General features: G+C 42.0%; 1 protein-coding gene and 1 pseudogene across 2 annotated transcripts in view; both read left to right on the top strand.

The window, feature by feature from the left end:
* DENND5B (DENN domain containing 5B) overlaps positions 1-13,457 on the top strand; it is a 210,181-nt gene that overhangs the window by 183,821 nt on the left and 12,903 nt on the right. For both annotated transcript variants that reach the window (XM_068560641.1, XM_068560642.1), the window contains 3 exons: positions 7,155-7,283; positions 9,070-9,191; positions 11,875-12,020. In XM_068560641.1, coding sequence (XP_068416742.1) covers positions 7,155-7,283; positions 9,070-9,191; positions 11,875-12,020 — 397 coding nt within the window. The remainder of the gene's footprint in view (positions 1-7,154; positions 7,284-9,069; positions 9,192-11,874; positions 12,021-13,457) is intronic.
* On the top strand, positions 4,219-5,746 carry LOC137775137 (glucose-6-phosphate 1-dehydrogenase pseudogene; annotated as a pseudogene).

Below are 13,457 nucleotides of genomic sequence, written 5' to 3'. Positions count from 1 at the left end.
GCATGAGTCCAGACATGTCTACAGGCTATCCCCTGTTATCTCAGACAACTCCCCAGGACCTTCATAGATGCCAAGTATCACCATACTGTCAGTTATAGAATGATTCTTTTCTTCCAAAGAGAAAGGCTTGGGACAGTAAATATTAATAATTGTACAAGTTGTTGTCTACTTATAAAAGAGGAGTATTACCATGCGGTTACCAGTATTACCAATTTCTTTCCAGAGTAGCTGTACATATATCATCTAGCCATTCAAACTAGCACGGGCTTTCTCTAGTTGCCGTGAGCAGGGCCTACTTTTCATTGCGGTGCACAGGCTTCTCATTGCAGTGGCTTCTCTTGTTGCAGAGCACAGGTTCTAGGCACACGGGCTCAGTAGTTGTGGCTCTCGGGCTCTAGAGTGCAGGCTCAGTAGTTGTGGCACACAGGCTTAGTTGCTCCGCTGCATGTGGGATCTTCCCAGACCAGGGCTCGAACCCATGTCCCCTGAATTGGCAGGTGGATTCCTAACCACTGCACCACCAGGGAAGTCCCCCAACTTTTATTCTTAATGACAAAATGCAATTAATAATGAGGGGCATAGTAGAACATTACATGATTGAGGAGATTGTGAGTACTATAATCCAAGTATAGATATTCTGAATATGTAAACAAATGAACAGGATATCTGAGTAAATCCTAGAAATATCTGGTTTACGATGGGAATAAATTACTTGAGGGTAAATTGGCTACTCACTTTGTCTTTTTTATAAATAATGTGTGCGTATGAGCTTATGAGCATCCGGCTTTATTCTACACTAAAGTTAAATAGTCACGATTGATTTTGTTACCCTCAGAAGGAATATTTGAGGAATTTTTATGACTATACAGAATGTGGGTTCAAACTAAAATTGGCTAATTCCTTAATCTCTCTAATAAATATTATTGTGTTTCATTGGTGATACAGTGAAATAAGCACCTGTTTTGGACTCAGGAAATGTGGATTCAAATTTAGTTGCTGCCACTCTTAGGAATCATTCAGTTTTAGGGAACAGAAGCCCGTTCAAACTAGCTTCAACAGAAAGGAGGATTTATGGGAGATACATGAGGGTATTTTCCAGAATCCAAGCACAAGAACTGTGGCTGGATTGGAAACAGTTTTGTGCAAGGTTACTCTCCATCTCAGTAGAAGCAAATTGTCCCTGCTTTTCCCTCCACTTCTGCTGCTTCTCCTCCCCTCCTGTCCCTTTCCCTCCTTTTCTGCTTTACTGTGAACATGTTCTCCCAAGCCCTGGCCTTAACATCCCTTATTTAAGCATTCAACAAAAACTAACTTGGTTTTTCAGTGTACTAGTTTCCAGTTTCTGAGAGAAAATCTGATTGGCTCAGCTCAGATCAGGCAGATGCTGCTTATCCATTCAGTTCTAGCTGAAGGATAAGGAGCATCCGTCAGGGTGGTACCTGAAGTTGTTGCTTCTGGTTCTTCTGGGTCTGTAGAAGGAGAGCTTCTCCAAGAATGTGAGTACCAGGAAGAAATGATTGGTAAAAAATGGGTGGCATCTCTAGAATATGTACTATTTCTGTGACCTTGGGTGGGTCACTTAGTCTTGATGAATCTCAGTTTTCTCATTTTTGAAGTGAAATAATGATGGTCTCCCTCTCACTAGTTATTGTGACAATCAGATAAGACAGAATACATAAAAATTAGAAAGCTTTGTACCAGGGTTGGAAACAAATCAAATAAATAAGCTATTTAAACCACACCATGTATGCTTTTCTGTGAATTAACAGGATCTATTTTAGTTTTTTATTTTAATTTTAATTTTTGGCTGCATTGAGTCTTCATTGCTGTGCATGGGCTTTCTCTAGTTGCGCCGAGTGGAGTCTACTCTTCATTGCAGCGCATGGGCTTCTCATTGCAGTGGCTTCTCTTGTTGCGGAGCACGGGCTCTAGGCACACGGGCTTCAGTAGTTGCAGCATGTGGGCTCAGTAGTTGCAGCATGCGGGCCCTAGAGCACATGCACCTCAATAGTTGAGGCGCATGGGCTCAGTAGTTGTGGCACATGGCCTCAGTAGTTGTGGCATGCAGGCTCAGTAGTTGTGGCTTGTGGGCTGTAGAGGTCAGGCTCAGTAGTTGCGGCACACGGGACCAGTTGCTCCACAGCATGTGGGATCCTCCTGGACCAGGGATCAAACCCGTGTCCCCTGCATTGGCAGGCGGACTCCCAACCACTGCACCACCAGGGAAGTCCCCAGGATCTATTTTAGAAGTAATACTTGTATAATATTATGCTGAATATCATTATAATTACCTATAATAAATTATTCCAATTAAAAAGATTCAAATGGTATAACTACACAGAAAAAAATTTAATAGATTTAAAGTTTAATAACACAACACATATAAATTGTTTTAAAGCATTAAATTAGATATAGATTTACAAAGCAACAGAATTTTTTTAGCTTTTTATATACACTAGGCCCTATAGGGAGCAAAGAAGGATTCAAGGCTAGTAAGAAGTATTGGGCTCCTCATTCTCAGGGAGCTTTTGTCAAGCTGAGAAAAATGTATACCAAGAGAAAATGATAAAAGTAGTAGTGCACAATAAATGCAAATCAGACTATAGAATTCCATAAATTAGAGAGGTCATTGAAGGCTCTCATGGTCAAGGAAAGCTTTCTAGAAGAAGCTGGGATTTCAAACATGAATAGAATCAAATAAGGAAGCTAGAAGAGAGTAAGTATTTCAGGTAATAAAATACAGAGTCTTATAAGTTAACTGCTTGGAATAGAATTTTTTAATAGGAAAATATGTTGAGGCCAAGGGGTAATGGGCCTTGAATGCAAGCCTGAGCAGTTCAGGCTATATCCCGTGAGCTTTTGAATATTCTGGAACAAAGGAATTACATTAGGAGGCAATCTTTTAGGCAGAGTAATTTCCCTGGTGCCAGTGAACAAGGGGCTTGAGGAGAAGAATCTGGTGGCCTCATCTCCTGATTCCCATGCTTCCTGCCAAAAAGAACACAAAAGAACAAACAAACAAAAATTAGTGCAAACATTTTTATGATGGGAATGCTGCTAGCCACCTAAATAAAAGAGGTTTCACTTTGTGTATTCCAATCCTTCCCATTTTCCTTTAACATAACATTGTTTTTCAAATAATTATTTCCCATTTTGACATTCTTCACCTATCATGTCTCCAGATACCTAAGACCAGTATGAAACTAATTTCAGTAGACTTTACTGTTTTAGAGTAGGAAGAATACTTAGGGAAAGATTATACAACATACGTACTTACCAAACCTTATATAGATTCATTTCTGGTGGATACACTTTGATCAACTTGGTATTCCTGGATCATGTGAGCTCTAACCAGGCACTGCGCTCATGGGGGGACCTTGTACATACTGTGGAACTTTAAGTGGTAAATACCTGAGCATTTCCCCCTTGTTGCTTTTAGTCAACTGTGTCATCATTTGGTCAATGTCAGTAGTTGAGGAACAGCCAGTGCTGTTTCCTAGGCTCACTTTGGAGGTGCCCGTGTGGGTCGTCCGTGTGGTGGCGCCCACCACTGCCACCACCACCAGAACCAGGGTCTAAGAGGGACTTGCCTGACACCAGCTTTCTCCGTTCACGACCATGTGTAATGGTATTAGCCCTTTAAAGATAAATTAAGTCTGTCATAATTTCTGAAAAAAATTCTTAGAGGTGAGGTTGGTTAACGAAACGGCAACAGAATTTTCTTTTATTTCCTCATTCTGACTCGTTTTCAAGCCATCTCTTTAAGCCTCACTTGTGTGATGTGATAATGCTTTACATTTTATCAAGAGTGTTTGATCAGATGTGAGGGAGGCTGCCCCAGACCGGAAGACCGAGCAGTCAGCCTAGCCACCCTGCCCCTGCTGGGGGAGGAGCCACAACGAGGCTGCCTAATGGGGCTGGTTTGACCTGAGCAGGTGACCAATGGCCAGGGGGCCAGGGGGCGAGGAGGCGAGGGGGTGGGGCTGCAGAAGGCCCGCCTACAAATGGGGTCAAGGGGCGTGACCACACTGCAGAAGTGGAGCCCTTCCGCCCAAGGCTGGCAAGAAAGCCAAATTGCAGGGGCGGGGTGGGTCGGGGATATGGACCTGCGCAAACAGTATGGAGATGCACGGGCACTCACGAGGCATCCAGGACACGGAACAGCGGTGCTGGGGACCACAGGGGACCCGCGGCCCGGCAACCGGCGCAGAGAGCATCATGGCAGAGCAGGTGGCTCTGAACCAGACCCAGGTGTGCCAGATACTACGGGAAGAGCTGTACCAAAGTGATTCCTTCCACCAGTCTGATACGCATATCTTCATCATCATGGGCGCATCCGGCAACCTGGCCAAGAGGAAGATCTACGCCACCATCTGGTGGCTGTTCTGGGATGACCTTCTGCCAGAAGATACCTTCATCATGGGCTACGCCCTCTCCCACCTCGCAGTGGCCAATACACGCAAGTGGAGCCAAGTGGAGCGAGCTATTCATCAAAGCTACCCCAGAGGAGAGGACCACGCTGGAGGAGTTCTTTGCCCGCAACTCCTATGTGACCGGCCAGTATGATGATGTGGCCTCCTATGAGCGCCTCAACAGCCACGCTAACACCCTCCACCAGGGTACGTAGGCCAACCGCCTCTTCTGCCTGGCCTTGCCCCCCACAGTCTATCAGGCTGTCACCAAGAACATCCACAAGACCTGCATGAGCCAGATAGGCTGGAACTGTATCATTATGGAGAAGCCCTTTGGGAGGGACCTGCAGAGTTCCAACCACACTTCCTCCCTGTTTCACGAGGACCAAATCTGCCGCATCGACCACTACATGGGCAGGGAGATGGTCCAGAACCTCATGGTGCTGAGGTTTGCCAACAGGATCTTCGGCCCCATCTGGAACCGTGACAACATGTCTTACGTCATTCTCACCTTCAAGGAGTCCTTTGGCACTGAGGGCTGCTGGGGCTACTTCAGTGACTTTGGGATCATCCGGGACGTGATGCAAAATCACATCCCGCAGATGGTGTGTCTGGTGGCCATGGAGAAGCCCGTCTCCACCGACTCAGATGACGTCCGTGATGAGAAGGTCAAGGTGTTGAAATGTATCTCAGAGGTGCAGGCAAGCAATGTGGTCCTGGGCCAGTACGTGGGGAACCCCAACGGAGAAGGTGAGGCCACCAAAGCATACCTGGACGACCCCATGGTGCCCCGCGGCTCCACCACCGCCACCTTTGCAGCTGTCATCCTCTACGTGGGGAACGAGAGGTGGGACGGGGTGCCCTTCATCTTGCGCTACGGCAAAGCCCTGAATGAGCACAAAGCTGAGGTGCCTCTGCAGTTCCGAGACGTGGCCAGCGACATCTTCCAGCAGCAGTGCAAGAGCAGCGAGCTGGTGATCCGCGTGCAGCCCAACGAGGCCGTGTACACCAAGATGATGACCAAGAAGGCCAGCATGTTCTTCAACCATGAGGAGTCGGTGCTGAACCTGACCTATGGCAGCAGATACAAGAACGTGAAGCTCCCAGATGCATGTGAGTGCCTCATCCTGGGCATCTTCTGTGGGAGCCAGACGCACTTTATGTGCAGTGGTGAGCTCCAGCAGGCCTGGTGCATCTTCACACCGCTGCTGCACCAGATCGAATGGGAGTAGCCCCAGCCCATCCCCTACGTCTGCAGCAGCTGAGGCCCCACGGAAGCAGATGAACTGATGAAGAGAGTGGGCTTACCATACAAGGGGACCTACCAGGAGTGAACTCCCACAAGCTCTGAGCCCTGAGCACCTGGTCCCCACTCCCACCCACCTTGGCCCTGTCTCTCTGTCCTTCCCACCGTCTGACCCCACTTCAGGAGGACTTCGGGACCATAAACTTCAGCCGGACTTCGGGACCATAAACTTCAGCCTCACGTTACCAGCCCCGGGCCTAGGCCACCTTGTGCCACTGCTACCTTGGGCCCAGCTACATTCCTCAACCACCAAGCCTTGGAGAGTCGTGCTGTGACCATCCCCCGCCACCACTGAGCCAGCTTCTGTCCACAAGACTGAGCCCCAGTGGAAGGAAGGAGAGTGGCTCTTCATCTGTCCTGGCTCCTTCCAGAGGCCTGGAGTTAGGGGCCACAGGGAGGGGCAGTGATAGGCCTCATGACCTGTATAAGTCAAATCATTATGTTGTACACCTTAAACTTATACAGTGCCGTGTGTCAATTATATCTCAATAAAACTGGGGTGGGGAAAGAGAATGTGTGTGTTTTACTGGGAGGATATTCCTTATTCTGAATGCTTGGAATCATCAGAGAAAAGGGTTTGTTGCAATATTTATTACAGCTGAGATGAGTCATTCTGTACATTAAAAAAAAAAAAAAATCAAAGGAAGGGATGGTGGGTCACAATCACAAAGACTTTTCAGTGAGTCATTGTAGTGGTTCTATAATTATCCTGTCCCTTAGGCTTGTCCTTCCTGCTCAATCCTTCTTTCTCCTTAGGAGGAAAATCATTAGGAAGATAAATTCAGTCCTGCTGGATATGGCATCAACTTCTACACAGAATACTAATATATACATATATGTAACATTCACTTGGGGGTTGACCACACAGTTTGTTTGTGGCCACACAATTTCCTAAGTCTCTCAAATTTTTAAGAATTTTGAATTTATTAGTACAGTACAGCTTGCATTCTAATGCCATAGAAAATGCGATTTCATATTTTCCATATGTTGTCAGGGCAGTTTGAAAAATGATTCAGTGGATTAAAGTTGTAGCAGATACTTCAACTGTAGAACAATTATTTTGAATAAGAACTTGAATATTCAGCCTGTTTTATTGCTTTTATTTTTCTGAGTATCAGGAATAACCAAGTGCCAGTTTATAGATATCTATGAGCCTGAAACAAGAATAAATAAAACCTGAAAGAGTGAATGAGTGTTAAATGCTTTATCTTAGGATATTGCCTGTGTGCTCTTGTTGTAATGGTAATTCTGATGTTGGACTAATTTCATGATTCAGGTGGAACACTTGAAGTTTAATCAACATAAATTGTGTGTTGCCTGTTGCTTCCTCTAAGTATAAAATAACTTTTCTGTGCAAGGTGCTGTAACTCTTCATTGCTTTTCCAGTTCAAGTTTAGCCTTAGGATTTACATCTTTGCTGTTTTACTATTCTTTAGGCATATTCAAAACATGAGTGAGATCAAGACTGATGTTGGACGAGCTCGAGCATGGATAAGATTGTCTCTAGAAAAGAAGCTCTTGTCCCAGCATCTCAAGCAGTTGCTCTCTAACCAACTGCTCACAAAGTAAGAGATGGCCTCTTGAGGCATTTCTGTTTCTGTGACCTGTGTGCTTACAAAATAAATTGCATAGGCTGACAAGCTGGCTTCTCCAGCATGAGTTGCTGACTCCTGTGCATATGAACTCTTCCTTTCTAACAGGCACATGCTTCAGAAACTCTGTGTCGTGACCTCCTATTTGATTATATCTGGGAGAGTACAGATTTCAAAGCCAAAGGGCAGATTGTGCTACTCTGTTCAGAACAAAAGCTAATAGTCCCACAGGCTGATAGTAACATCCAAAAGATGGGTTGAATTTATATAAACTGTATATCATATTGTAAAGATCACAACAAAACCAGGAGTGGCAAAAAAATTAAAAAGTCCACAGGAAAGGGCTTCTCTGAGAGTCTTGTTAATACTTACATTTAGTAGTTTAGAGCCAGGAAACCAATCAAGTGCATATTAGTTAATTGTTAACTGTTTTGATAGGTTTCCCTTTACGCCATCAAGAAACCTTGGATGAAATGCATCATCCAGCTAATATGTATAGTAGAACTAATTTGAAGGTTGAGGACTTTGAGTTCTCTAGACCAAAGGTATGCAAAGAATTCAACAGAGACCTCAAACATGACAGTGTTGGAATGCCACCAAAACCCAGTTCTTTTTGTGATTTTGTGTTTGTACATATCACTGTTGGGTTAAGTTACTCTCTGGAGTATTTTAGGATGAGTCTTAATGTCCAAAGAATAGGTTTGATAAAGAGTGCGTGATGTGAAGTACAGTCTGAACCTGACCTTGTTCTCTTAAAACTGATTACTCTCCCCACACCTTATCCCCACCCGTAAGTCACTTGCCCTTTGTGGCCAAAGTACAAAGAAGAAAATGATAATCATTTAAAATCTTACTACATAAAGGTGACTACTAAGTATTTCACATGTTTTCTGCTCTACTTCTGTACATGTTCTCTTAGTTAAGATTATACTATATTTGCAATTCAGCATCATCTTTTTTTTAGCTTAATATTATACCATAACATTTTCTATATCATAAGGGTTTTAGCCTCTGAAATCTGAATGCCTGTGTTCAAATACTACCTTTACTATTCACTATTTGAATGGCCGTAGACAAGATACTTAACTTCACTGTATCTCTGTTTTCCTCATCTATAAAAGGAGGATGCTAATAGACTTACCTCATACGTGGTCACGAGAATTAAATATATTAATAATTAAAAAATACTTAAATGTAAGTGCTTAATAAAAAGTTATTTATTATTTTTGGGAGTAGTAGTTTTGTTTTTGTTAAAACTCTTCCTAAACTTTATTTTTAATGGGTATACCATGATATATTTTTACTTTTACAAATAATATTCAAGTGGACATTTGTGAGTAAATCTTTGCCCACATTTCATATTATATCCCTAGGACTGAGTCCTTAAAGTAAAATTAATGAGTCAAAGAATATGATTGGTTCAAAATAATTATTACCAACAAATTGCTTTTCTGAAATTTTCAGTTCCACTTTCTATTATTCACTGCCACCCCCCACCCCCCATCAGCAGCGGTCATCACTTTTAAATCTTTATTACTTTGAGAGACAAAATGGATTCACGGCAGGTTGTTTCTTTAATTACTAAGTAGATTTAAATGTATTATTAACTGTATATGTGTTCATTTTTGTGAATTGTCTGTTCTTTCTAGATTAAAGTTTCTACCTATAGTTTGTCTAAGTGGAGATGTTTATTTTTAGTGGAAAACATAATGAAAAATATACTATACTATTATTTTGTGCTTGTCTTACCCTTTCCTAGGAAGCTTTATAAACGTTATGCTTTTCTACGTTGTGAAGAAGAAAGAGAGCAGTTTCTTTACCATCTTCTTTCCCTCAATGCTGTGGACTATTTCTGCTTCACCAGTGTGTTCACCACTATCAGTAAGTCTGGAGAATTGACTGTTAAGTGAAGAGTTGCTCAGATGACTAATGGAATAAGAGTTTATATTTTTTAAAACGAGACATATCACAGTACAGTGAGTCAGACACTGTGACATCCACCCACCCACCCCGCCCTACCCCATCTCCATTTATGAACGAAGGTTATGCCCCAGCAGCCTGAGATGCTGCTGGAAGACCACCCTCAGCTGTCAGCTCCTGTGGGGAGTGTCTCACCAAAGAAAACTACCTTACCTGACGCTATCCCTCCTACCAGAGCTGGCCAGCATCCCTGCCTGATCCATGGGCTGTCCCAGAGCTCACTGTGGGACCAGCTGAGCACTCACAGCATCAGAGCTCAGTTTCTGCCTCAGCGCATCCTGCTTTCTTCCTCACATTCTGCATGCTAATTTCTGACTCAGAGTCTGCTTCCCAGGAAACCCAGTTGGGATGGATGTAAAGAAAAATGTTTTATTAAACAAATATTCCAGTATCTCACCTGAAACACATAAATTCAAAGAATCAGTATATGATAATAAACATATAACTGAACATCATTAAACTTTGAAGATTCAGAAAGACTTCAGGATCTTGCTGGGTGTTGTAGGTCTATAGAGGGAGGAAATGATGATTGGAGATGTGTTTCTGATAAATTGAATTACAGCATTTATTCTGTTGCAGTGCGTCCCCTTCCCTACTTTGGAGAATTTTTACTTGTATCAGGAGTTTTATTCAGCTGCAAGTATCAGAAGCTTGGAAAATAGTAGTTTAAAGAAATCGGTTGTTTTACTTTTCTTATACAGTGATAAGTCTTGGGGTAGGCAGTCCACAGTGCTATCACGGACCCAGGCTCTTTGACAGTTATCAGTGCGTGCTAATCGCCTCCAGCGATGGCTGTTCTCAGTCTACCCTCCAGCCCGAAGAGGGACGGAGTGCCAAAGAAGAGGAGTTAGAATCTGTGCCAGAAAAACAGTTTTCTAAGAAATCTCAATAAATATCACCAATATTTCACTGGGCACAATTGTGTAGGTTTTGGCCTTCAAAGTCTCTGGTAGAGGCAGACAAGGGGAAAATGGAGTTGGAATGGTTATTGGGCCAACCTGTATTGTCTTTCAAGCTACTATTAGTTTACTAGAAACTAAGGTGTTATATACAGTTTTGAAAGAGAAGAAATATCAGAGAGAGTTAGGATCCTAAGTTCCTCCCCATATATGCAGATTTCTCTTCATCTGAGGAACTCTTTCAATTAGAGGAATCGAAATACTTCATGAAATAAATATTCTGAGTTTAATAATATTGCTCTTTTTCTACTTTATGAAATCATTGTTGTGCATCTGTGAGCCCTTTGCAGCCACAGAACTGCTGACCTTAAAGAGGCCTTTTTCTGTAGCTTTTCTGATCCTGTCAGTGAAAGAAATGAAAGTAGCCTCTGGCACCTAAAATAACATCTTGCACTAACCTCTTCTGCTTTCAGTTTCAAAAATCATTTGAGTCTCATGATTACTAAACCATGAAAGTATGGCCTATCCTCTGACATTTTCCTTTCCTTCAGCCAAAATAAAAAGGACAGAAAGGGAGGTTATTCACCCAACAGAAAGTCGTCTATGTAAAGTTAGGGAAATGAACCATTTATCCCATTCATTTTGCTCATCTAAGAGCACATTGAAACACGAGCTCCTGTTGTGAGGCTGTATCTGAGCCTCTTGTCCAGTAAATGTTTTTAATTCTACGTGTAGTTCTTTCAAGGAGGGCTTTCTGTTAGCTCTCTTGTGACTGAATGAACAGAAATCCTGAGAATACCAACCAAAATATTGATTCTACCCTGCTTTAAAAAAAAAAAAAAGTATGGCTCTGAGGGATAAAAATATGCTAATGTGTTTGAGCCATCCCCATTTTTTAAAGGAAATGGAGGTATGTGTAATGCCTGTGTGGTTTACACATTTGAGCAAAGGACGGTGATAGGACAGTGACATCTAGTGGTGTGCCTTTTGAAGAGCCTTCAGAGGGGAAAGATTTCTTACAGATCCGTTTCCATATCCTGATTCTTTCCCTGGGGCACCACTTGCACATGAGTCACCTTTCCAAGTTGTAGTTTATAGACTTCATATTACGTCCAGAATGGAGGTGCTGTTGTTTATTATTCTTGGCTTTGCCTATTGGACTGTAAAACTGGGATGGGAAAGTTCTGAAGTGCAGTGCTTTTAAGGGTTGGCCAAGAAAATCAGCAACAAGAGGATACTATCCAAGAAGTCATCTACCACCTTTTTTTTAATATGAAACCATACCAGTAACCATGCTCATTTATACTCGATTCTGGAACAAAATTAATAAAAACATTAAAACAATGAAAATACTATATAGCACAGTCACTGTTTATGTCCTCAGAGATTCTGGTGCTAATGCCTGACATTGTTTATAAATGTAGTGGTGATGATAAGCGTGTCATGTACACATGGTGATGTATATGTGTGGAAACCACAAATATTTGGACTTTTGGCTTATAAACCAGAACTCATCTTTCTAGACTGGGGGAGGTTATGATCTATCTTTTTGTTTAAGTACATCTTGATAGATCATTAAAAAGCAAATTATCTGTGAAAGCCAACCGAGTTCTTAATATATATTTGTTTTGTTATCAGGAGAATTTTATTGTAATTTTGTATTAATTTCAGCATTTTTCTTTCAGTGATTCCGTATAGGTCAGTGATCATTCCCATCAAAAAGCTAAGCAATGCGATCATCACATCGAACCCTTGGATCTGTGTATCAGGAGAACTAGGAGACACGGGAGTAATGCAGATTCCCAAAAATCTCCTCGAAATGACTTTTGAAGTAAGTTCAGCTAATACCTTTCTTAGCACAAAGTGTCATACATAGTTCTACACAATGATGCCAGTTTCACTTTTTCATTTTTCCTTGAGTCAAATAATATAAAGGAGTAATTAAGCATGCAGGATCATTTTTGGGATTATATACCTAAAGTTGTCTTGAACACATGAATTTTTGTATTTTTATTGTTATTTTAATTGTTAAGCTCTATTTTTCCACTCATAATGGTGCACTTTGGGGCTTTGCCAGGTCCTATTCCATAATTCCCAGTGCCTAGCACGGAACCTGGCAAGTAGAGAACATTCAAGTAAATGCTTTCCCCACAGTGGTTCTCTTCCAAACGGTAAATTCACCCTGCCTGAACCTAGACAAAGGGACAGGGGAGCTGCTATCCATGCTTTTGGTTTTTAGACCACGTGGTGATATTTATAAAGTGATTTTGCAAAAATATACCTTTCACTATGGTAGTCAGTTTTCAGGTTTTACCTGGTGAAGTACTTCCATACTTTTGAGCCCACATGCTGGTTGATCCTGGCACGCAGGAAGAAGACAAACAGCTGTTCTTGTTTCAGGAGGGAAGTGGTGCTAACTGAAATGTCCTGTTCTCATGTTCCTTGGAGTCTAGGAATAGCAGTTTCCACTCAGAGTCATAACACTGCCCAAGAGCTTATTTTGACACCATCTATCTAGTGGAGTCACAGCCATCTGTATATAAAAGATTAAAATCCTTGGCTTTTCTTTGACTACCAAGTACGGAACATAAACTGCATTATAAGTCCCATCATTGCTGTTTCTAGACTCTCACATCTGCCTACTTCTTTCCATCTCTGCTGCCACAACTAATTCAAGATGCCATCCTCCCTCACCTAGATCGCTGTGATTCAAAGACGTCAAAGATACTAGCATCTAATTAAAGCTAGTAACATCAGAGCTATGAGAACTCATAGCTCTGATGTTGCCAACCATACATAGTCAGTTGGGGTCTATGATCTTTTATCAGAATTTAAAAGTCAGAATTTAGTTGACATTTATTTTCACCATTCCTATTATCATCGCTTTCTTTTGTACTTGTCCACAAAGGGTCAGGAAGGACGCTAATAACCATGCTTTTTTTTTTTTTTCTTTTTAACAATAGCTTCAAAGACTGCTAGGTGAGGTTTAGAGTCAGTTCTGCCTTAGTATTTTATTAGAAGCAGAAAAGTAGTCATGTTGGTGATATTTTGTATCTATAATTGTTTCTCTGACCTCTCTGTAACTAAATCTAAATAGCATCCTTTTCCCACTTCTTGGGATTCTTCTCATCCTTCATAGGCACAAATGACTGACTCTGCAGTGTTTCTGGGTTCTCCAATTAGAAATCTTTGTTCTCTCCCCAGTGTTCTTCAAGTACCTGTTTACATCTCTACTCTAGGGCATTGTGCAGTCCCCCTCATTTGACAG

The sequence above is a fragment of the Eschrichtius robustus genome, chromosome 13, assembly GCF_028021215.1.
Source record: "Eschrichtius robustus isolate mEscRob2 chromosome 13, mEscRob2.pri, whole genome shotgun sequence".
NCBI lineage: Eukaryota > Metazoa > Chordata > Mammalia > Artiodactyla > Eschrichtiidae > Eschrichtius > Eschrichtius robustus.
The sequence above is the reverse complement of the archived record's forward strand: the minus strand, read 5'-3'. Positions and strand labels throughout refer to the sequence as shown.